The sequence below is a fragment of the Chelon labrosus genome, assembly GCF_963514085.1.
Source record: "Chelon labrosus genome assembly, chromosome: 10".
NCBI classification, from domain to species: domain Eukaryota; kingdom Metazoa; phylum Chordata; class Actinopteri; order Mugiliformes; family Mugilidae; genus Chelon; species Chelon labrosus.
The window spans coordinates 7,037,353-7,062,185 of record NC_140360.1 but is presented as its reverse complement, the minus strand read 5'-3'; the positions used below and the strand labels follow the sequence as shown (position 1 = coordinate 7,062,185).

General features: G+C 44.2%; 3 protein-coding genes across 4 annotated transcripts in view; all 3 read right to left on the bottom strand.

Moving 5' to 3' along the window:
- Positions 1 to 1,901: 1,901 nt before the first annotated feature.
- hyal3 (hyaluronidase 3) lies at positions 1,902 to 16,421 on the bottom strand. 2 transcript variants are annotated; one of them, XM_084553974.1, is made up of 7 exons: positions 15,975 to 16,421; positions 6,685 to 6,984; positions 5,563 to 5,998; positions 3,677 to 3,824; positions 3,450 to 3,576; positions 3,263 to 3,352; positions 1,902 to 2,953 (listed from the first exon to the last, which is right to left on the bottom strand). In XM_084553974.1, the coding sequence occupies exons 2-7, from the start codon at positions 6,955 to 6,957 to the stop codon at positions 2,672 to 2,674; spliced, it is 1,356 nt and encodes a 451-aa protein (XP_084410100.1). In that variant the 5' UTR covers positions 6,958 to 6,984; positions 15,975 to 16,421; the 3' UTR covers positions 1,902 to 2,671. The 2 variants fall into 2 exon arrangements, with proteins under 2 accessions (XP_084410100.1, XP_084410099.1); XM_084553973.1 differs by lacking the exon at positions 15,975 to 16,421 and adding an exon at positions 13,378 to 13,412.
- On the bottom strand, positions 7,872 to 17,133 carry naa80 (N-alpha-acetyltransferase 80, NatH catalytic subunit; the record flags this gene model as incomplete). Its single annotated transcript, XM_084552534.1, has 2 exons — positions 7,872 to 10,937; positions 17,079 to 17,133. The coding sequence occupies 2 exons, from the start codon at positions 17,131 to 17,133 to the stop codon at positions 9,961 to 9,963; spliced, it is 1,032 nt and encodes a 343-aa protein (XP_084408660.1). The 3' UTR covers positions 7,872 to 9,960.
- Positions 17,134 to 17,438: 305 nt separating this feature from the next.
- Positions 17,439 to 24,833, bottom strand: part of prkar2aa (protein kinase, cAMP-dependent, regulatory, type II, alpha A) — a 49,301-nt gene continuing 41,906 nt past the window's right edge. The window contains exons 6-11 of the mRNA XM_084553441.1: positions 23,317 to 23,458; positions 21,427 to 21,528; positions 20,935 to 21,009; positions 20,786 to 20,851; positions 20,326 to 20,464; positions 17,439 to 18,824 (exon numbers count right to left, since the gene is read on the bottom strand). Coding sequence (XP_084409567.1) covers positions 18,700 to 18,824; positions 20,326 to 20,464; positions 20,786 to 20,851; positions 20,935 to 21,009; positions 21,427 to 21,528; positions 23,317 to 23,458 — 649 coding nt within the window. The 3' untranslated portion in view covers positions 17,439 to 18,699. The remainder of the gene's footprint in view (positions 18,825 to 20,325; positions 20,465 to 20,785; positions 20,852 to 20,934; positions 21,010 to 21,426; positions 21,529 to 23,316; positions 23,459 to 24,833) is intronic.

The following is a 24,833-nucleotide window of genomic DNA, read 5'->3' as shown; positions in this document are numbered from 1 at the left end:
CCCGAGACACTAATAATAACCCCGTGTCTCTGCTGCTATTTTAGGTTTTGAGGGCCTGCAAAGCTTGGTGTGTGCATGTTTGTTGGGTGGGGGGTAATGAGGCTGGGCAGACATCCTCTCCCTCCCTCCCTCTCTCTCTCTCTGTCTCTTTCCATGTCTCCTGCTCTCCTACAGGACAGCTGTGGGGGGGCTAAATCAGGGCACACAAACATAGTTAGTAGTCGGGAAGCCTTGGCGGTGGAACGTCCTTTTGGTTTGTAGACGTCGAGGACTTTGCTGGAGTTACACATTCGCTGCTGGGATTAAACTGGAGAGGGTCAGATGGATTACTTTTTTCACCGTGTGGATATTTAACTGAATTCACTGCTGCTCCCCGTGGGTGCAAAGACATTGTTTGGCAAATAGGGCGTCTTCGTGAGAGAAGACTGGCTTGAAGAAGAAGAAGAAGAAGAAGAAGAAGAAGAAGAAGAAACAAGCAGACACACATTAAATCTAACACCTTCATTCCATGGTGACTGAAGGTAGGAGGGAACAGAATCCTTTTCAGGTTTTGTACAATAAACCACGTCTCTAGTTTGTGTTGGTAGGCAGAAAATAATCTGTCCATTCATTCTGTTAGTCATTCATTAGACAAGAGCCGGTCCCGTCCTTTGGCCCGCCACTCAAATTCCAGCAGCATTGTGCCTTTATGGCGCTAACAAGCAGCTCTAATATTAGCTCTGATAAAGCAGCTATCTATATGACCTCCGTGTTTTGTCTTCACACGGGCCGAGCTGTTTTCTTCCGCCCTCGCCACATGACACGAGCTTCTGTGCAGCTATCAGCATCTGTCTGAGGCAACCCAACGTGTCCATTAATTACCTTTTTATTGTGTGAATCACTGCCACATTAATCCTCACACTCGCTTTATATTGCACTGCTGACCTTGTAATCTCAAAACTAGCCAGTCTATATACACACTGATTGGGCATAACATTATGACCACCTTCCTAATATTGTGTAGGTCTCCCTTGTGAATCCAAAACAGTCGTGACTCATCAGAGAATGGACATGGGCCTTCTGAGGGTGGCATGTGGTGTCTGGCAACAGAAGGGAGGGGCCTCTGTGGATCAGGCTTGTTCCAGTGCATCCCACAGTTTCAACTGTTTTTGTGTGGGTACCTGTGTCCTGCATCCTGCTGGGGATGGCTGCTGCCATCAAGGAGTGTCATTGCTATGGGGTGGGGGTGCCTGGTTTGGTCTAAGTAACATCCACACCAATGAATGCCAGGTCCAAAAGTTTCCCAGCAGAACACTGAATTGTTACATGATGGTTATTTACTCTTCCGGTCATAATGTTGTGGCTGACTGGGGTTAACGAGGCACTAATGGAACTACCGAGGGCAGGAACCGCAAGGAGAAGCCAATCAAATAATCAAAAGGCGGAAAACACAGGAAGTAAAGCAAGAAACAAAGCCTTATCTTATCTTAATACACTACTTGATACATCTATTATATCATATTACAGACTATTATAGACGATGGATAGCTCGTCGCAGAACATGTCTTCCTCCCAGACCACTCCTCAGTTCTACCGAATCAGCGACAGAGATCTCACAGAGATCGAGCTCCACTCTGTGGACTCCATCAACGACCTGCACCGAACGCACCCCGAGCACAGCCACAAAGGTACAACACACACACAAAGACACACTCCATCCTTACTCAACCACTCACGTACACCTTCCACATGAAGTGTGAATGTGTTATTTCAGGGAGTAGACCTCCTCGGCCTGCGTACACGCCGTCCCCCAACGGGAACCTCTTCACGTGTGATAGGACAGCTGTCAATCAAAGAGGCCATCCGGTCAAATGGCAGAGCCGTCTGCAGGACATGCTGACGCCGAGCTCATCACGGGCCTACGCGATGGGCTGTGCCATTATCACTCTGCTCCTGCTGACGGTGTTGCTCATCTTCTACTTTTTAGGTATCTGGATTTTCTTTACATTAATCAGGTTCCTGTTCTCACATCTCCTTTTTGTCTTATTCTAACTTCTAAGTCATCATCAGAGAAGGATGTTGCCTCCCAAATCGAAATGATCATTTTTGTACTGCTAAAGTGACTCTTCCTCTTCCAGTCCAGCAGGGGGGAGCGATCCGGATGCTGACCGAGGCGGTGAGGGAGAAAGAGGCTGCAGCCACAGAGCTGACCCTGCTCATCCAAGAGCTCCAGGCTCTCAGACTCAACCTGACAGCCACGAGGGCACGGACATGAGGAAGATATGCACAGAAAAACTGTTGCGCGCCCGCGTGTTTAGATGTCTAATAAAACTGTGAAACATTTGTCGGCATGTTCTCTGAATGTGTTTCGAGGTGAAAGGTAAGCAGGTGGAAGGCTTCTCACTGCGTCCTGCCTCGACAGTTAAATGAAAAGGAGTTTAGTTTGCTGATGCCACCATCTCTAGAGCAGAGTGATGGGTCACGTACATGTTACTGTGCCGTTTATTTTGCTGTTGTCTCACAAAGTGCATTTACATGACAAAATATCTTTAAAAATGTGCAAGCTGTTTCAACATTGTGCCGTCAATCATTTTCCTTCCTCCCACAGTCCAGTGACATGTTTGTTAGGTTATTACGTGATTCTAAATTAGCCGTATATGTGTGGACATAAGTGTGAATGGTTAGGAGTCGTTCAGCTCTCCTCAACCTTCTCTTGACACTCCCGGCCAGTCCAGCCTAGGTAGCACTGACATTTGAAGTGTTTGCGGAGACGCTGGAGGACGTTGGCGTCGTGGGGGTCGGAGGTGCCTGCGGAGGCTGAAGACAGCCTGCGACCGGAGCTCGGGCGTCGCCGGGCGCAGCGTCCGTTACCGTGGCAAAGCTGAAGGCTGCAGCGCTGCGTGTCGGACCTCAGCGCCCGAACGAAGGGACCCAAGACGTGGTGGATGTAGTCTCTGAGAAGGAGGCACTGTTGCTGGAGGGTTGGACAAAAGAAGATGGTTACACAGTTTTTCTTATACATACTGTACTCAATCAGTTTGGGATCTAGTGAATTTGGAGGCCAGGTCAACACCTTGTGCTGTTCTTCATGTTTGTTTTAGTTGTTCCTAAAGTGTTTTTGTGTGTGTGTCTGTGTCAGGCTGCATCCTGCTGGGGATGGCTGCTGCCATCAAGGAGTGTCATTGGTATGGGGTGGAGGTGTCTGGTCTGGTCTAGGTGGGTGTAATGTTATTTACTTCTCAGGTAGGTGGTTTTAATGTTCTGGCTGATCGGTGTACACTACCTTGGATTTGGCAAATTTCAGCTGCCCCCAAAGGACGACTCCAGCTGCTCCCAGTGATGCACTTTCCCCGAGTGTGTGCTCCAGGTCGGTCTGCACATAGACACAGGTTTGTCACATGTTTGGAAATCTCACGGTGCCAGGTAGCTGATAAATGTTTTTTTGTTTTAACGTATTTATGAGCAGCTACCTTATTGAGAAAGTTGAGTGTGTGTGTGAATGCTAGCCTGGCGTAGGCTAGGACAGGGGTGGCGTGGTTGGCTTTGTTTCCGTTACGCCAGAGCGACGCCACCCTCAAAGCCTCCAGCAGTCTGTATCTGAGAGGAGAGAAGACACCAGGATGAACAACAGTTTCATAAAGGATAAGTTTTTTATGACAGAGGTGGCGTAATTTGGGTAAGAAAACAGTGTCTGTACCTGACCATCAGAGCTGCATCTGTAGACCCTGCCAGCCTCTGCGGCAGGTAGATGCTGGGGTAGAGAGCAGTGGACTGAGTCCAGAGCCAGGACAGATGGTCATTCTGACGTGTAGTGCCTCTGTGGCAATGTCCGGTGTAGGTTACATCTGATCACACACAGCAAACGTTTTTCTCATGAGTTATAAAGCACTGACACTTTACTTTTGAGCATTTGCGTTAGTAAACCTTACATGGTTGGTGAAGTTTTAGAGTTTCTATAAATGTTGGAGATCATAAACCACCGTTTTTATGTGTCTGCACTGCAGGAACTGAGAATAACTGTAGATCTGAGAACTGTTTTTAACTTTAGGAGTAGGTTGTTTCTCAGCACAAGAGAAACTGATCTTGATGTTTACTGGTTGGGCACATTAATGCACTGCCAGGAACTTTTAGAGTTTTCCATAAAAGTGTAAATACATTGTGCAAATCCAAAAAAACAAAGCTGAAACAAGGGCGACTGGAATCGTTGGGTTTTTGGGAGTTGGTAGCCTGGTCGTTACCATCCTACGTTTCCGCCCGAAATTTGATTTCGGGCGGAAACATGGTTCTCATGTAACCGCGCCAATCAGCGAACAGTTGAGTGATGACGCGGAACTCGCATGCCGAGTTGCTTGTAGTCCAGCGAAGCTTGTAGTTCAACAGCATAGCAACAATGGCAACGGAGGAAGAGACGCTAGAAGCCATCCGCGAAGTTGTCTCAACTCTCGAGAGCATCACGGAATTAAAACCAGAACAAGAGGCTTGTCTTGTCAATTTTATAAATGGCACGGACGTTGTAGCTCTCCTTTAAACTGGCTTTGGTAAAAGTTTGATTTATTTAACTGGAAGCGGAAGTGGTAAGCGTAAGAGCCTGAACTCCGGCGCACAATATACGTCATTACCAAACGTTGCTGATTGGTTAAGGGAACTCCAATGATTTTAAACCTCAAAATAAGCATCGGCCCATTACGGAGACAGATTCCTATTACATTGGGCCAGACTAACGTGCCAGACCGAAATCAAATTTCGGGCGGAAAGGTAGGATGGTAACGACCAGGCTAGGGAGTTGGAGCTTAAACAGGAACATCTGTGGGTGGTACACACCTGAAACTCACATGACTAGGGTCTATACCGACAAGATACTCATCTGTAATTGCATCGTAATCTGCCATCAATTTACAACTGAGTCTTAACATCTGTCCCGAAAGCGTTTCATTCACACTCGTTCACACCTTGAGACTGGAGTCTTTGGCCATTACAAGTATATCCAAAAACGCTAAAGAACACCACTCTTCCAAAAAGCTCCTTTGGTTCTGTAGAAGCTGGAAGAAGGAAGAAGGATGAGTGGCGAAACGTCAACATCAAGAAACTCTACAAATCCAATTGGCTTTCTTTAGCGCTTTTGGATATACCATGACCTGGATGACTGAGGACCGTCACAGATAGTTAACGGGTTGTTACGGGAAAGAAAACAGCATCAAAACAGATTCCTACAATTACAGGTGAGTATTACAGTCCCTAATGATGTGAATTTCAGGTTGTTATCAAAAAGATGTTCCTAATAAATCGTCCGGCAATCATTTAGAAGTGAAGAAGCTACATGGATGAGTTGTGAAACGTCTTCAAGAAACCCAACAAGAAGGTCCAGTTGCTCTTTTTTCAGTCTGTTTTTTTGGATACACCATGAGAACCTTGACAGGCGTGAGCTAGACCAACCGAAAAAAGTGGGTAGTTACCCTCTAGGAGTGGTGTTTGTTGCTTAAGTACCTAAAGTATTGTTTCCTAGTGATCATATTCATGTCCTGTAAATACGGTGTCATGACTCGTCAACCAAACTGCTCAAGACAAAGCCAGCGTTTGCTCTACCTGTCTTCCTCTTGTTCTTATTAAAGCAGGAGGGAAAACCATAAAAGCCCCAGAATCCTTTGGGAAAACCTCTGACCGCCGACCGCAGCGTCTCCCCCATGAACTTCTGAGCGCTCTCCTCAAACTTCTGCCTCGCCAGCGACGTCACGGCCTCCTCTGTCATATGCGGCCTCTCCCGTCTGACCAGCAGTTTGGACAGCTTCCGGTACTTCATCTTGGCCCCGAAGTTTCTCTCCCACAGGGGTCGCCACTCCTCCCAGTCGATAACGGCCATGCCGGAGAAGTTTGACTTCAGCTCGGCGGACAGCTGCGTCTCCGCCAGGGACAGGTGAGAGGCCAGGTCGCCCAGCTGAGGGATTCCTCCGTTCATCTTCCTGCCGTCTCGGGAGAGGTATGGATACTTCCCCAGCCGGTCGCGGTAGAAGATGGTAATTTTCTGGAAAAGGTGGTACAGTGATTTACAGACCATTGGATATAATATACACAATCAGCCAAAACATTAAAACCACCTTCCTAATATTGGGTAGGTCTTGCTTATGCCTCCAAAAGATCATCAGGGAATGGACATGGGCCTTCTGAGGGTGTCCTGTGGTGTCTGGCAACACAATGTTGTTAGTCGGGAGCCTTGAGGTCCTATAAGTTGAGGGGAGGGGCCTCTGCGGATCAGGCTTGTTCTAGTACATCCCACAGGTACCTAATTAGTTTGGGATTTATGGTTTTTGTGCCTGTGTCAGGCTGCATCCTGCTGGGGATGGCTGTTGCCATCAAGGAGTGTCATTGCTATGGGGTGGGGGTGCCTGGTCTGGTCTGGTCTAGGTGGGTGCTACATGTCTAAGTAACATCCACATGAATGAATGCCAGGTCCAAAGATTTCCCAGCAGAACAATAAATTGTCACAAGATGGTCATTTATTAGTTGTTTACTTCTCTTGTCAGTGGTTTTAATGTTGTGGCTGTACCTGTATTGGATGCTACTGCTTCAACATGCTCACCAATCTGGTTTCTAACTCTCAAATCCTATCAAAAGTTTGTAAAACAAAACTGAAATACATGTGGAATACATTTAAAATGCAGAGAATCAAATCCATCAAATGACACCGCTGTCCACCTGACGTCACCTCACCTGTCCCTGGAAGTGCTGCTTGTGATTCTCCATAATATCAAAGTCCCTGAGGTCCAGGTGGATGTTGAAACTTTTCTGGCATTTTGCCGTGGGCATGTTCCACACCACGACGAAGGCCCGGTCCTGCAGGATCGGGCCTGCTGCCGCCACAGCAGGCGGGGGAGTGCGGCTGAAGGCTTCTCCGTGGGTGGACTTCTGCGACCGGAAAGCGCAGAGGAGGGGAGAGTGGAGGAGGAGGAGGAGGAAGAGGAGAGAGAGGTGAGACAGCTCCATGGCTGCTCAGCCCCTGATGTGTCCTTCCTGACGGGAAGAGAGATATAGTCCGGTAAGAATGATTAACGAGACTCCAAGTCCCCATGAAATCAAATCTGAAGTGTTTTTATGCGAGTGTCTGTTCTAAAAAAAAAAAAAAGTAGTATTTTATCGAGTGGAGTGCTTTCTCAAATTTTTCAGTTTCCCCGCAGAGTTGATGCTGAGTTGATGTCAACTAATGGGCACTTCTCAGTAAGCAACGACTAATGGACAAACTAACTAGGGGAAATGAATCACAAAGTGCAGTTCAACTGAACTTCTTCAGCTTGTTGTGATCAGGATAGTGATCATTAGGAAGCTCCACCGAGAGTTTCTTAAACTAAGAAGGCCTGTACTTTTTGAGGAGACTGAAGCAGGCCCGCCTCACTCCTGATGTCCTGACTGCCTGTTATCGGTGTGTGAGGAGAGCATACTAACATCTTCCACTTTTGTCTGGTATGGGAACTGCTGGGCTGACTGGAAGGTGCTGCAACGATTGATAAAATCTGCCCAAAAAATAACCAACAGCAGACTTCCTTCCATCTGGACGATATTCATCTCAGCAGGTGGACCCCACCCACCTGGCACACAAACTGTTCATCCACCTCATCTCAGGTGGAAAGCTTCATAGCCTTAGAGTCAGAAAAACAAGGCTGATATCTATCTTCTTTCCAGAGCCTGAGGATTATGAACTCCAGGATTCTAGCTCTAGGTTTTTATCTGTGTGTTCTACTTATTTATCATCCATTTATTTTAAGCTTTTAGGTTTTATCCCGCTATTTATTTACTGTATGCGCTGCTGGACCTGAGAAACAAATTTAGTTCCTTCATGTTTTTAACGTGTTTGAATGCCAAAAAACAAAACCCTGAAACCTCATTGCAGCTGACCAACTAGAGCAGACTGGGCTAGCTTCCTGTTGTAGCAGGAAAGCCTGCATAAGCAGATAGCATGCTTGGCACTGCTGTGTCAGTGGCTAGATGTGTCTAGCGCTACATGAGTACAAGACCATTTACCGCATTAGCTATTATTAGAACATAAAATATAATATTCACATGCATTAAAAATAGTCATACATTGATTGATGCATAAAAATCCTGATGAGAAAGGTAAGAATAAAACCCAGTAACGTGAATATTTGATAAAATTCTCTTTATTTCCACAATCGTTCACACGTTGGTTTCAAAACTGTAACAAGTCATTCAAAAATCATTCAAAACTTCAACAAGGCACAGCATCTGGTTTAAGATCCCAGTGTCACATAATTTAATAGCAGCAGGTATACCTAGCCTGGATTTAGATTTCTGAGGTGCAGAGCAGCTCAAATGACATGACTACTGCAGCCGAGCTGAGTTGTGTGGACGTCGAATGGTCGCAAAGGTGTGAGTAAATACAAAAAGTTTTCATAAACATGGCACATTTTGAGTTAGCTAACCCGTTAGCTGCCACAGACCAGTGATTTTTCTTCCTTTTGCAGTCCTGATCCCATCCAAACCTCTAAAATATAAAACTATTTCAGTAATTGTGTCTGATGGGGGTTTTCCCACACGACGATTCAATTAACTCTAGATAAAACGCTCATTCTCTTTAACTGTAAACATCCAGAGTCCAAGTCTTCAAATATTTCAGACATCTTGTTTGACACAAAACAAGATTTTCATCCTCCGTGTATGTGCACTCAAGGTTTTGAGTTTCAAGGACCTATATGTTCAGAAGATTCATGTAAAAATAATGTCAAACTTTGCAAGTAAACTGTACGTACCATTCTGCAAAAATAATCTCACACATCTAACTTGAAGTAGTATTGTTGAGTGGAGGGAGACTTTAAAAATTCTGTTTCCTTACCCAACAAAGAACATTACGCTTATTCAACAACCACATTTTAGGCTGAACGGTGCTGGTCATCAGTATTTTACCATCACTACACCGCAGATGTTCAAAGAGGAACTGCATTGACGATACACATGAACATCTCATCGTGGGTGTTGATGAGAACTTCTGCATATGTGAAAAAATACTTTAACCGAGTTTGGCTGCGTTTCTCAGTTACCCAGGTCATGGTACATCCAAAAAAAAACACAGGCTGAAACAAAGGCAACTGGACTTGTAGGGTTTCTTGAAGACGTTTCATCCAAGCAACTTATCTAGTTATAAAAGACTGGTGGAGAGTTGGGGTTTGAATAGGAACATCTGTGGGTGGTGCCCAACGCAAAATTGCATGACTAGGGTTTGTCAACAACCAGATACTTACCCGATGGAGGCCTGGAGGAATCAGTTTACCTTTGGGAAAAAAAACACTCTCTGTACAGGAGAGGTGGACTGGGATAGAATCTGCAATGATCTGCAACACAGTCTTAAAATCAAAAAGTTTCACCCTTGTACACGCCTTGGCACTGGAGTCTCTGACCATTAATGGGTTGTTGGAGTACCATTCATCAGGAAAGGTAACCTGGATGGTATGTACGTAGCCTACCAGTCACTTGTGTTTAAGAAGCTCCTTGGATGAAATATCCAACAAAGGTTCAAAAAAGGCAACTGGACGTTTTTTGAGAAGAAGTTTCACCACTCATCATCCGAGTAGCTTCTTCAGTTCTAGGGGACTGGTGAGAAGTCTGAGGTTTAAATAGGAACTCCTCCTGAAAAAACTTGCTTGTTATGCTAATAACCAGAAACCGGTGCAGCTTAAGTTTTTTCAGGTTGGTTCCAGTTGCCTTTTTTGAACCTTTGTTGGATATACCATAACCTGGATGACTGAGAACCTTCACAGACATCTTAGATGAAATAGCTTCAAAAAACCCAACAAGTCCAGTTGCCCTAGTTTCAGCTTGTAGTCAGGACAGTATCTAAAAGTACAACAGAAGTGTAGTAATGTGTATTTCTTTGGTTTTCAAACACAGTTCTGTGTCTCTGAACTTTTACAGTCTCCATTGTGTGCACTATGTGTGCCACATGTGTGCATGCATTGTAGGTTTGTACTTCCAAACATGTCAAATGTCCTTGTGCATCCAATAGATGGGAACTCCTTTGGCATCTCTGTAGGGAGTTTGATTCAGAGTCTGGACTACAAGCTGTTCTTGTCCTGTAGACTGAGGAGGAGGAGGAGCGTGAGGGATGGAGGGAGGAACAGAGGGAGGAGGAGGTAGGGGAGGACCAGGGATGGAGGAAGGAGGAGGTGGAGGTGGAGGGGGTGGTGGAAGAGCAGGTATGGAGGAAGGAGGCGACAGAGGCATCTTTGTTTGCCTTTGTGTACTCGCTTCTTCGCTTGGCATTCTGGAGAACCTCAGAAGCGTTTCCATGGGAACAAACGCTGTCATGGCGCCTGCGTTCTGCACCGGCGTCGACAGCACGTAGCCGAGGTGTGCGTAGAAGTGCTGCTTGTCGTGGGTGGTCAGGCACAGGCGCTTGAACCCGCGGCTTTTGGCGTAGCGCTCGGCCTCCACCATCAGAGTCCGGCCGTAGCCTTTCCCTCGCTCCGCCTTGGATACAACTACCGACTCGACAAACAGGCTGCTGCCGTGACCCACGACCCGGGATAGTCTGGCGTGGCCCAGAAGCTTCTCCGTCTCCCTGTGGCCCTGCAGGAGAACCAGGCAGACGGGGAACTCTGAGCAGGACTTCTGGAGGGAGTGAACCCGGGCCGCCTGGCTCCTCTGCCACTCAGAGTTGACCAGGTCGGCGCAGGGAACCAGCAGGTCTGGACGACGGTGAATCGGAACCGCACGGATCTTGCCCGGTTCCTCAGAGTCTGTGTGTAGCTTCTTCTCAACTTCTCCATCAGATGCCGAGATCCTACAGAGCTTTTCAAAGTTCTGTGTCTGACTGTCTGACGTTGAGATGGAGTGCGGATCGACAATCAGCTCATCGCCGAGCCCCAGTTTGGAATTTGAAGATGGTATAGGTTCAGACCTGTGGTGATCAGGGGTTTGAGTCAGTCTAACGTGAGCACTCTTAGGACATGCAGTTCCTCAATTTTGAGGTTATTCTGATTACATCAGTCTCTGTTACACAACAAGCAGTTAGAGGCAACCTGGCTAAATGTTCAAAGATGCACAATGAAGTTCACGTTGTCTTTAAAACCAAACCAGAATGACCCTTAGATCAGATGTAAGCATTCGGTCTCGTGACAGCTCCTCAGCACTGATGTTAAAGGAGACACATGCAGGAGGATAAAACTAGAGTTGTTGATCTCGTTCTAATCTCTGTCTATGTTTTGACCTTCACTGTCTTCCTCTCCAGTTTCTGTAATCGACTCTACAAAATCCAAATCCAGAAGATAGCGAGGAAGGAGTCAGAAGAGTTCAGCAGAAAATGGCAAAAAAACAAAGTAAATACTTACATGTAATTGAAAGAAAACATCCAATTATAAGTGATTATCTGGTTGTTAACAGACCCTAGTCATGTGAGATTCATGTGGGTATCACTCACAGATGATCCTAATAGAAAACCTAAACTCCACATAGAACTGAAGAAGCTACTGGTTATGAAACGTCTGCAAGAAACCCAACATGTCCAGTTGTCTTTGATTCAATTCAGTTTTTTTTGGATATACCATGAACCTGGATGACTCGGTTTTATTTGTTGTCAACAACAAATAAACAGCAACAATACCAACTGTCTCAAGGCGCTTTCCAGAAGTAAATTAAGTGTCAAACTCCCTTTGAACAGGAAGAAACCTTGAGAAGAACCAAGATCGTATGGGAGGACCCATCTGTTTGAGATCGGCCGAACAGAAACTGCAATTCTCCAAAGAACAAAGCCCTGCATAGAGCGAACCGATGGACATTAAGGAACGACCGGCAGCAACGGCCGACTGTGACGTCTCCCGTCTGGACCAACAAAGTTGCACTTGAACACCCTACAAAGACTACAGCCAATGTCCAGAAGGGAAATAACACTTCATACCAGTAGGTGGCAGTAGTCTGTATTCATCATTAGCCCGGTTTATGCTACTGGTCCATGCGTTGTTGTGGATTTTCAGATGACATGAAGACGACAAGTTAGAGACTTCCTTTAACTTTATCAGTTTCCTTTAAACCATTTTTTGTTACTTCCTTTTCTCTTCACGTTGTCAACTTCTCTACGCCGATCAGTTTATCTGAGCGACCTCTCTCACCAACTCGTTCCTTCACCGATTCAACACGATGAATCAGCTGAAAAAGCCAGTGACAGGGGTTCGGCTAGTGCCAACGTGATAGGGACGCAGATGCTCACGACGAGGGCCCCACATTAGGAAACAGCCAAGCACCGTGGCCCTGAGACAGCACTGCTAAGCATACGGGACACACTGGGACACCAAGTTTTGACTTTTCAGTGGCTGCATTCAGCGTAGATCTTCACCTATCCTCACTCTTTCATTTCACGTTCTTGTATTGGGTTTGTCAGCACAGAAACATTTAATTCCAGCATTGCATCTGACAAATCAGCTCTGTAGTCGTAATAAAAAAAGATTAAAAAGTATAATTCTATGCTACAAAGGCTTTAAAACTATCAAACTTTGTATACAATATATATTTACTTCTGTCTCTATTTCTTGTACATTTGTTGCTAACTTTGTACATTTGTTGCTAAAACTATTTTACTAGATTTCCACTTATTATATTTTATTTTTATTTCATCTTTCTTTTTACTTGTGGTCCTGAAGAATGTTTTTTATGTGCAACTAAGCTACTGTGACCAAGCAATTTTCCTTGTGGATCAATAAAGTCTAAGTTGAAGAGGAAAACATGCTTTGAAAACAAATTCTTCACAGTTAATATGAAGATTCCCCAACAGGGAATAATCATTTAGGTTTCATACTTGCTCTCACTTATTTTTATATGTACTTGAGTTGTCTGTCAGTTATTGGAAAGTCTGTGTCAGCGCTGTCATCACTCTGAATGGGGAAGTTGTAGTTATCTAACACATCTCCCCGCACATTGCTTGAGCTGCAGTTCACTATCAGTCCATAAAGTATTAAACTAGTGATGCTGAACATTAGAACATTCCTCTAAATGCATAAACCTCGATGGACTCAAACTGCAGTCTCATATCTTCATATTATATCTCGTTATTAGACCATAATGTCAAAAGCTGGCACGCTTAATGGCGTCATGCATTACAAGGTTTTCCAATAAGCGTTGCAAAGACAATTCACGCAGTGTTTTTCCACACATTAAGTATCACAAACCCCATTATGAGCCCGTAAAATCATCTTTAAGAGAGAGAAAGTCAAAGTCGAGTCAATCTTAAAGTCAAAGAGTTTTTTTTTTTTAAGTGTCGGTAAACTGTAAAAGAAGAAATTAAAACCTACAATGTTAGGAAAAAAAATAATACACCCGGAGATGATTTTTTTTTTTAAATTAAATTAGTTTTGCACAAATAAATAACAAACAGCAACTAATAAAATAATAATAACGCCAACTCACCGAGAAAGAAAAGCTGGTGAAAACGTCTGACTGTCACACTGAACTGACAACCCAACACAATTTCACATTCTCTCCTGCAACAGGAAACTGGGAGTTGACTGATAATTACAAAAAATGTGACACTTCAACTCTATTGGTTGTGTTGTTGTTGTTTTTTGTTTTTTTTTAAAGCAGGAAATGCTCGAGTTATTATCTATTTTTATTTATTGCAGGAAATATCTTTCCGGTCTTCATGTTATTCACTGATAAGACGGTTCTAATACAGCAGTCCTGCAAAAAATCTTATCTTTATGAAGGTTCTGGTGTTCAGCATTAGTTTTAGTATAACTGAGAGAGCTGATTCAACCGTGTTTTCATTTTGGAGGCTGTGGTTTACAGAACTAGTATCAATCCAGTTCAACAGCACCACAAACTACATCCTCCAAAATGATCATCCAGTTGAATTTGCACCTTTCTGACTCGTTTCAACGTCAACTGAACATTAGAACGGTTATGAAGGAGGATTTAGAGCAGGACTGTTATATGAACTGGCATGTAGAGTGTATGTTGCCATGATCCAGCAGTTGCTGTTTTCATACGGACAACACAAGTTAAAGCAGTCCACTTTGTTAAAGGCCAGCCAGGTGAGGCCTGTGAGCCACCTTTCACTCAGCGGTATAATTTAAACAGTGGAGTTCTACAGCCATTGTCTGTCTCCCTGTGCTAGCTCTGCGACCACAGACATATATACATAGACGCCTCATTGAGCGCTGCCGCCTACTAGAGCGGCGTGCCTACAGGGCGGCCATCTTGGAACAGGGCCACTCGCTCCTACAGTGCATTACATCTATGGAGGAATGGTGTTCCTACACAATAAAAGTGATCATAAATCGCTCAGTTGAAGTCCGGCATCTTTTCTTTACAATCTTCTGTCAGAAGCTAGTCTGCTGATAACATTAAGTAGAATTTGTATTTGGGTAGTAAAACCATATTTTTATCATATCTACATGTGTGACGTTTTTAACAGTTCAATACGTTTGGAAATCGGTCCAAAATTCAGCGAATAGTTCTACTTTGAGATTGAGGAGTACCTCTTTCCTTCGTAGGTTCATGCACCGCTGCCTCTGCTAGCCCTGTACCAAGATGGCGGCGCTTTAGGCACGTCCCTCCACAGTCGATGCAGAGCAGCGTCTATGTATATATGTCTATGTCTGCGACAGACTGGCGATCTGTCCGGGGTGTACCCCACCCCTCGGCCGATGACAGCTGGGACAGGCTCCAGAGAGCAAGCGGTTACTAAAAATGAATGAATGAGTTCTACAGCCAAAAAAAGTTTCTTGTACCCAGTTTTAAACAGGTTTATTTCTGCTGTACAGTTGGAGATTTGAACATGGAGGTCTACGGGGATTGTGTGTACGTCTGAAATTTAAGTTTCTCTTTGGCCCTGCGATAGACTGGCGACCCGCCCATTGTGTACCCTGGATCTCGTCCAGTGACAGCTGGGACAGGCTCCAGACGCCCCGTAACACTAATGAATGAATGAATGAATGAGGTTTCTATTTATATTTTGTGGCAAGGCACATTATCCTGCTGAAAGAGGCCACTGGCGATAATGTTTCTAGAAAAGGGTATACAACAGCGGCAAAGCAACATCCACATGAACGGCAGGTCCCAAGGTTCTTCCAGCTAAACTTTGGCCAAATCATCACGCGCCTCCATCAGTGTTCCCCAGATGAGCGATGCACATGCACCTGGCTATCCACAACATATAAAAGAAATAGTGATTCATCCAACCAGACCACCTTCTTCCTTTGCTCCAGTACCGACGTAGGAGCAAGCAGCACGGACACCACGACTGGTCTGCAGCTACACAGCCACATAAACTGGGACACACTGTGCGCTCTGACACCTTTCTGTCCCGTCACCGGTTCACCTCTGCAGGTTTGGAGACGTTCTTACCCGGTCATCTCTCCCTTACAATTTGGTCCTTGTCAAAGTCTCTCAAACCCGTCCATTTATCTTAACTCTAATGTCAATCTTGATGACTAAATGTTCACCTGCTGTCTAATTATATCCCACCCACTGACAGCTAGGCGCCATGACAACCAGATAATCAGTGTTATTCACTTCACCTGTCATAATGTTCTGGCTTCTAACATACACAGTAAACCTGTAAGTGTTATTTTCTTCCTAATAAGTTTTATAGTAAGCAAAAAAAAAAAAGGTGGTAGGACAATAAAACTGGGAAAATAAGAAATAAAATACCGCAAATAAAGGTAAATAAAAAAAAGTTAAGTAGCTAGGTAGTAATAAAGCTTTTAGCAGCTAGCAGGGTAGTGCATGTTTGGATTATGGGGTCTCTGTTTCATTTTTATTTTGAACTCTCATTTATTTTAAGATAAATATATCTTGCTCTCTTAACTTCTTCTTCTCCTCTCCGCTTCCATGTAAGGTAAAGCTATACATGTTAGCATGCTAGCTAGCCTGCTCCTAACAGTCCATGTAAGTGGTGCAGTGACACATTAGCAGATATTAGCAGCGACCGCTACTTTAAAGTTTAAACCAAACGACACTTGGTTTTTCTGTCGGTTTCTTACCACTTTCTAAAGTTTACCTACATGTTTAATCTCCGCTGTTGCTCCTCGTCCCTCCTCCGCTGATCTGAGGTCGGTTTTGAGGCTGGTTACACGGTCAGGACGTGTGGTAGCCGTGTTTAAATATCCGCTCCAGTGTCAGATCAGTCTGTGTAACGGCAGGAAGCGTTGGTGCGGTCCCCTGCTGATGAGTCTGCGCCCCCTGCGGCTGGGAGTGGTACTACACATGAAAACACCGACGCCACCTGCTGTCACTGTGGAGTTAGTTAAAAACACAAAGCATCCTGGCAAGTAGCAGAGCAGTCAACAGGCTTTTCTTAGAGTTGAAATAAAATATATAATTACTTTATTACTATACATTCTTTGTATTCCTTGTGGCATAGATTCAACAAACACATTCCTTGGAGAGTTTGGTCCATCACAGCATCCCAAAGTTTCTTTGTTGGATTGAGATCTGTAGATGTGTTTGAGTACTCATTGTCATGTTCAAGAAACCAGTTTGAGATGGTTTTAACCTCATAACGTGGAACATTATTCTGCAGGAAGTAGCCCTTGTGGTCACAAAGGGATATGCTGTACATGATCGGCAACAATACTCTGGTAGGCTCCGGCATTTAAACCACACTCAGCTGGTATCAAGTACGCCGAGTGTGCCTGAACCAGTGATACGAGGCAGGATGGATCAATGCTTTCATGTGGTTTATGCCTTTAAGTTCTGACCCTAACATCCCAATGTCGCAGCAGAAATTGAGACTTATCAGAAAACAGGGAAGGTTTTTACAAGCTTGTATTGTCCAGTCTCGTCACATCCTTGTAAACTGCAGCCTGTTTCCCGTTCTTGGCTGTCAAGTGTGATCTTCTGGTGCTGAGGTCCATCATGTTGAAGGTTTGACATGTGGTGCGTTCAGAGATGCTCTTCTACAAACCTCAGTCTCAACAAGCGATTATTTGAGCTACTTTCAATCAGCTCCAAGCAGTCCTACTTCTGGCATCAACAAGACATTGTCTCTGCTGCTCACTGGGTATTTTCTCTGTCTCAGACTTTTCTCTTTAAACCCTAGAGATGGTCCCATTAGCGTTTGTGAACTACTCCAACAACCATACCACATTCAAAGTCTTTTAAATCACCTTTCTGCTCCACTCTAAATGCTTGGTTTGAACTTCCGCAGATCATCTGGACCATCTCTACGTGCCTCTGAGTTGCTGCCATGTGATTGGCTGGTTAGATATTGGGCCTTTTACACTAACTGAAAGACGAGGATAAGTATGGCAGACTTGAATCACTAGAACAACTTCATGCACTCAATTTGTATTTACCATTTACTGTATTAAAAGGTAACGTTTCCTTATTTTGTCCGACCTTAGCATATGAGTGCATGACTGAGTGCAGACATGTAAGAGAGGCGAGATCTTTAACAAAATGTTTGCTTTATTTTTTTCTTTTTCTTTTAAATCCAGACAACTCATTCAAGGATAATCAAGGAGAAATAAGCACTAATATGTTTTTATTAGATTTTTTTTGTCTGTTTTTACAGAGATGAATGGGTGAAATTTATCAGAATTGGTCAAAGTAAAACAAAAAAAACAAAAAAAAAACAAAAACAAAACAAAAATAAATGAATACATAATAACAATACATTAATAATTAATCCAATACGATGAAGTGTGGCGTCGATGACGGAATAACAATGGCCCAGAAAATGTAGGGTTGTTATCGTTTTCACTGCTTCTTCTGTGGTACTGTAATAATCACCAGCACTAACTCAACTCAACTCAATCAACAACAGTAGAGGAAGAAACGGAGCGCGCTCACAAAGTTCTGCACCCCAGCCTCCTGAAGAGGAAACACTTTTTTTTTTTATTTAAATAATATTTTATCAAAGCTTCTGTTTTTTTTCTTTATTATCTTCATAAAACGTTTCTAAAACTCATCTGTCTTCTTTAAACTTTCCTTTTTTTTTGTTGCATTTTTTGTTTATTTTCATTTTCAGAGATTTTTTTTTTGTGTTAGTTTTTTTTTCGTCGTCTCCATTTTACCACGATGTGTTTGTCTTTGCATGTGTGTGTGTTTGGGAGGGTATGCGTGTGTACCAGTGTGTGTGTGTGTGTGCATGTGTCTGTATGTTGATGTGTCCTTGGCTGAGGCTTGGAACAACTCCTGGGTCGTTTTAAGTGCTCGCGTGGATGCAAAAGCCTGCACGTATGAAGCATGATTTTGTTTTGTTTTTTGGAACGTGAGTATGGAGTGTGTGTGCGTGTACTTTATGTCCTTTCCACTGCTTCACCTGTGTTCACGGTCACCACAGCAAAGACATTCATACTGAGTGGTTGAAGCTGGCTCAAGCGGCAAGGTGTGTGGCCTTTAGCTGGGTCTGCACGTGTGCATGTGTTTGTATGTGTGTGTGTGCATCTAACCAAAGTCGGCTCATCTACTAAGGAGTGTGTTGAGCTAGTGTGTGCATGAGGGTGAGCAGACCAGGTGAAGTGTGCGTCTCTCAGTGCCTACACATGTATGTGTGTGTGTGTGTGTGTCTCGGGGGCCAGTGTGTTCATGATCTTGGAGGATTTCCGTACCTGCAGGTGAGCCAAGTACGCGTTCTCATGTTTTCGCACCGTCTGTGTACAACGTACGAGTCTGTCTAGCCGCTTCATGATGCGGGAGAGAGTGTGTGTGTGTTATATCGTGTACATGTGTGTGTGTGTGTGTGTGTGTGTAATAGAAGAAGGCACGGAGGGTGGTGTGGGAGGCTCAGTCTCTCAGGTCCATGCTGGAGCCGAACAGCGCCACCAGCTGCTCCTCGTAGTGGGCGATGTTCCTCTTCATGATCTCCTTACAAGAGCCCAGGAGGCGCTCGAACGCCTGGATGTCTATTACTGCAGAGAAAGAAGGAGAGAGATGGGGGTGTCAGAAGGATCCCTCAAGATTCATTTCAGCTGCTCAAGTACAGCTTGAAATTCCTGTAATTTTCTCCTTAAAAACCTAAAAAAAGACAAACCCACAGTACATTTAAAGTAGTTCTTGAACCATTTGGGTTTGGTTTTGGCCTCTTTTGAATGATTTTTCTCCCCAACCATCTGTCTAGTACGCAGTTTGGGCTTCTGCGTCAATTTGACGGCGTACCTATGGCGACAGCCCAGACCCTAATGCTGTAGCCTGACGTGCACCTCCCCAGAAAAGTAACCGCAAGAGCTGCGATTGGTCCACTTGGTAGTAGTGTGTTTCTGCTTCGGTATTTCCGGCTGCTTCTCCATATTCGCAGTTTTCAAATTGATTGTTTTGGATCGATAAAGATGGAACACATGGAGGAAAGGTTAACTGAGGAGGTTCGGAGGGACAAACATTTGTACGACTCGTCTTCGGCGAAATTTCAGCACAAATGTTTCAGTCGCCATCGTTTAAAGTGAAGCAGGAAGTGGAAACAAAAATTAACCCGACTGGCAAAAAAGACACAGCACAGACGAGCGCACAAGTATAAATGGCTCGCACCGGCGTACGCTACATATGTAGGTTACGGCGTGTACGTCCCGCAGTACATTAAATGAGCTTTAATTGGTACTGGCACTGAGTAATAGGAGTAGGCGGAAAGAGAAGGTTTTAGTTTTTTATATTAGCCTTTAAAATGACTGAAGCTTGGTGGTGTGGACTGGAGAACACAATAGGACCACAGCTTGAAGTCTTAACCTAGTCCCGTTTCAAATTTGGCAGTAATACTACAGAAAATGAGTATTTTACACCGTGTGGTCATAATGTTATGCCTGATTGGTGAAAACTGAGCACATGCACACATGTCCCTGCTCCTGTTAAACCAACTGTAGGGTAACGGGGGGGGACATACTGAACGACGTGACACCTAGCACAAAGAAATAAATAACCGGTATGATTAAACTAATAAAAGCTGGGTAATTGAAGCTATAAAAAATAAATAAAAGGGCTCGACACAGATTGAAAAACAACAGGAGCACGGCTGGAGAGTGAAGAGCTGCTCGGCCGCGGTAACGGCGAAAATAATTACAGGACGGCCTTCAATCAACAAAAAAAAGTACAAGGTGATGACAGAGGAGGCGAGCAGCCGGATGAGCGTCGAGGAGAATTAATCAAAGCTCGTAGCGGTTCAGTTAGGAGGGGGGAATGAACGGGGCTGGCACTGTTGAAGTGTCGAGCGGTTTAAATTCTGATCAAGAGCCGCTCTTAATTTCACAAAGCTTCACTAAATACTAGGATAAACTACGGCCTACGGAAATTGGCGATTTCTCCGAGAGAGAACACAGAAGAGAAAGTTGTGCAGTAAAGGACAATATAGCGTCTGGCTCCATAATCGTACTCCTGAAAGTCTAAACTGGTTTGACAAGCACGCTGAAGTGGACTTCATCTTACCCAAACACTTGACGTCTCCCACCGCGTAGGCTGAAGCGGCCCGGGGCTTGTTAGTGACCAAGGCCAGCTCCCCGAAGTAATGACCCCTGCTACAGCGTGTTAGCTCCACCTCCGCGTTGTCTGCGTGGTCGGCCTTCGTCTGCAGGGGCGATGATGATGATGATGGAGGAGGAGGAGGAGGAGGATGGGGGGGAGAGAAAGCAGAGGTGAACAAGGATTGAATAGAAACACGTGTGATGGCTGCTGTTGCTAGGCAAAACCAGGACACACTTCAGCACTGTGACGGTTCTTAATGAGGAGAGTGGGCTGTCACTGTCAAAACATCCTGCACAGAAACTATCTGCTGGAAGAATATTCCAGATTTTCCTGCCTTATAGAGCGACGCAGTGGAATAAATCCAACTGTCTACACGTTAGAAAACACGAAACTGCGACATAGAGGGTGAGGGAGAGCGTCTCACTTTGCTCTTCATCATGATCTTGACCTCTCCAGACTCTACGATGTAGAAGCAGTCAGCTCCGTCTCCCTGAGAAGAAAGAACACGCCGTTACTGCGCCGTATGTGAACGTAGAAACCCTCGAATACATCTGATGTGGTCCCGAGTCTCACCTGTGTGATGATGCGCTCGCCGTCTGAGAACTGCTTGGCTCCTAATACGTCCACTATCTTCATCCTCTCTGTAGCCTGGAGGGAGAACGGAGACAGACGTGGAGTCAACATTTCTTTCAAAACTGAAGAAGTAGTTTCCATATTCTCAACGTTGCCTCCCACATCGATTCAAGCTTCCTTCATCTTTTCAAACCCTTGTTTGAACAGCTGCTAGTCTTTTTTCTACCTCTGTGTTTCCATTCCTCCTGGAAACTCGTCACCTGATGTTTACTCACGTGGAGCAAACACGTGCTCAGAAAGGATTGATTTATTCCAACCATGGTTATTATATAGCTAATATTTTCCTATTAAACAGATTATCAAAGTCTGTTCTGATTGAGGTGGTTACGTTAGGCTCTTTTATTCTGATTATCAGTGGGATACTAGTGTCCAAAGCCACTGTCCCCTCATACAGATTAAAGCCATGTAAAGAGCTAAATTAATTAAACTCACCTCCAGTGATTTGAGTAAGGGCACAGACTCGATGAAACACTCGTACATCCTCCTCTTCTTGGCGTTGTTCTTTACAATGAGTCTTCGGAAAGTGGCACGGTCCTAGGTGGACAAAAAAATAAATAAAAAAAATTAATAAACCTTTGAGTAAACAAACACTTCCTAAAGGCTGCTGCTGGGTTTTCTCTGCTCGGCCGCTAGGAGGCGCTGCAGGGGTATAAACCATCAGAGCTGAGCACTGGCTCCATTCATAGATTACTAGACTCCATTCTTAACATGTCTGGGCGCCACGGCTCAGTGAACTGCTTTTTGGTGACACAGACTGTTCTTAACACTCGTAATACTAAAGAGGCAACTGAAGGGAGAAGGAGCGTTTCAGATTTGTTGAGGAAAATGACAAAACTGATTAAAAAATGAGGTGCCAGTACCTACAGGAGAAATTGGATCTAGGGATGTCCTGTTTTTTTTGTTGTTTTGTTTTTTAGACGTGATACTGATCCGATCATTTAAAATTGGCCCAGATACTAATCTCCTGATTCCGACTGGGACATCTCTACTTATTACGGCGTAAAAGCCACAGAAAAGTAACTGTGTGGGGTCTTTCTTCAAACCCCTGACGCAGCTTGTGTCCTGTGACTGTTTATAAAACTAAATGGACATGACACTGTGACATCACCGAGCAGCGACCTCTTCATTGGAGACAAAACAAAACTAGCAAATACAACCATTAAATGTCAAATAAATCAAGTGAGAAGAAGGTTCTTTTTCTCACAGACTTCTTAACGATCAGATTTCAGGACGTCGCCCCCTATTGGCCACCAGAAAAGAAAGGCACGTTCTCATTGGCTTCCCTTCTGGACGCTGGTTATCAGTTTCCAAAGCATTAGGTGCACCCTTCATGACTCTTCTAATTATCAGCTGATGCTTAAAGGTGGTAATTTAACTGGATGACGCATTTTATGGTGCTGTTAAACTGGGTCAAATTAAACATTAGAGTGTTTTATGTTACTGGCTATAATGCGGCTCTCACAATATTAGGAACAACACAATGTGATTCAATGGCGCCGTAAACCACAGCCTCCAAAATGAAATCATAATTGAATCTACAGCTCTCTGAGTTATTTAAAGCTAATGTTGAATATCATAACTTTCTTTAAGATAAGATTTAGTGTATGACGGGTGTGTTAAATTGCATCTGTAAGGTTTCCATACAATGTTAATACTGTGGCGAATTTACTCTGCCATGGTCCCATGGTCTTTCCCTCCCTCTCCTCCAAAAAGGCGCCTCCACCCAAACCCTCCACAAACACCTGTCGCTCACCTGTCCTGTACTGAATTTAACCTGACGGAGAAAACGGCACAGTCAACTCACGTAGCGCGTGAAGCTATTCGTGTTGTTTACTAATAAAAATTTACGTTACTGCCACTTTTTAAAACTCAACGTTTGTGCTCTTGATTTTTTTAAACCATGGAGATTTACAATTATTTAAAGAGAGTTGGTTAAACCTGAAGGAAACGACTCCAGACGTAACGTGAACTAGCTAAATTTTATAAGTGCTAGCTAGCAAAGTTAGATTAAAAGTCAACAGTTTACTATAAATTCGATTTATTCGCTGATACTTTATTTAATCTTTCATACAGTTGTCCATATAATGCCACGTCTCAAAAGCATTGTGTTTAGTATTCATGTATATAAGCTGCACATGCTGCTGCTATTTGTCGCTAAACCCAATATACCCAATCATAATCTTATTCTACGTGCCATAAACTGAATAAATAGTTTTTAATATTTGGGTTAGCATCACAATTAGGGCCTTTTATTGTCATGTAATTTTGTGTGAAACACTGCACTAGTGTATGTTTGTGTGTGGTTTATTTGTTCGTTCTTACCAGACCCCATAGCGCCCCCTCCTGGGTGGCTACGATGGTGGCGGCACGTGGCGTGTTGTACATGAGCGCCAGCTCCCCAAAGCTGCCCTTGTTGTCGTACTGGCCCACACATGTTCCTTTAACCACTATGTCATACACGCCCCTAGAGAAAGAGAGAGAGGGAGAGAAAAACAGTTTATTGACCCACAGAGTATTATTTTAACTCGTTATCTAATCGATACGAGTGTTAACACACAATCTCTGACTGTGTGTGGCCTGCAGACCGTGTTCTCTGTTAATATCTTTTATATATTTGCAAGTGACGGTGCAAGCAATTAGCCTATGTGTCAATACTGTTGTATATCTGCACGTCCAATACGAATAAACTGTTTGCATACGTGGCTGAAGCAGACTAATAGTCGAGCAGAGCAGAGCAGAGCGGCTCAGCCTTCCCTCTCTCTTTCTACTCTGTGTGAGGATTAAACCTCGGGAAGGTAATTTGCAGCGTTGTTGCTCGGCAGGATTAACCACTCACTTTGAGAGCCGGTCTGTCCTCCCATTGGCTGCGCTGAGGGGCTAAAACTCTCGTCGCTGCTGGAGCATTAGCTTACTTTGTCTGGATTACCATGACGACGGGACGCTGATCACCTGTGTCGTCAGCTAGCCGAAGTTAAGCGAGGCTGTCTGCGGGCCGCTCGGTCTTTACGCGGCAGACGGAGCAGGAGTGACAACTGATCAGTGGTAGCTTTCACTCTGTAGATCTGCTTTTAATATCCACTATTAGAGCTTGAATGAAACACAAACCAATCAGCCACCGTCAATTAATGCCCTAACAAAACATGAAAGGCGTTTCTATTGGGTGGGGGTGCCTGGTCTGGTCTAGGTGGGTGGTACACGTCTGAGTAGCATCCACATGAATGAATACCAGGTCTAAAAGTTTCCCAGCAGAACACTGCGTTGCCACAAGATGATCAATGTTATTTACTTCTCTTCTTGTCAGTGGTCATAATGTTGTGCCTGATCGGTGTAATTTGTGGCAGAGACAAAAAAAAAGGATGTTCCCTCCTGCAAAGAGAAGATGTGCATCTATTAAGGATTTTCCCTGTTCACCCTCAGGCCTTGAGTGGTTTTAATCTCCTAAAATAGATGATTTAAATTCTCAATAACAACAAAATCTAATTACGGATATTTTTTGGGACGCTGATATTGATTTGTAATCATCTAAACAGTTCAGCTTCACTGGGAAAAATGCACTAATGTCTGTGACAAATAAAGAAAATTTGAGTATAAAATACAGCTCACTCTTTACTTGATAATAAAAATCCAGCTTTTATGTTTTTTTTTTTAGCTGATAAGAACCGGGGACAACGATCCTTTTCACATCTTGCACGTCATCCCTGCCATTATATATTTACTCCTCGTCCCCGAGGGTTTCAGAGTGATTTGGAGTTACTTCCTGCCTTATAGGCTTCAGGACATGACTGTTTATCCTTTGTGAAGACCGCTCGTATACTATAGCAGCACTCAGCTGACAGCAG

Bases quoted from the DNA above. Each gene is read 5' to 3' on its own strand.
- hyal3 (XM_084553974.1), bottom strand. From the start codon at position 6,957: ATGGAGCTGTCTCACCTCTCTCTCCTCTTCCTCCTCCTCCTCCTCCAC. The intron at 3,825-5,562 runs GTAGAGCAAACG...GTGTGTGATCAG, and splicing joins TAAGAACAAGAGGAAGACAG to ATGTAACCTACACCGGACAT. The intron at 3,577-3,676 runs GTACAGACACTG...CTCTCCTCTCAG, and splicing joins GATGCAGCTCTGATGGTCAG to ATACAGACTGCTGGAGGCTT.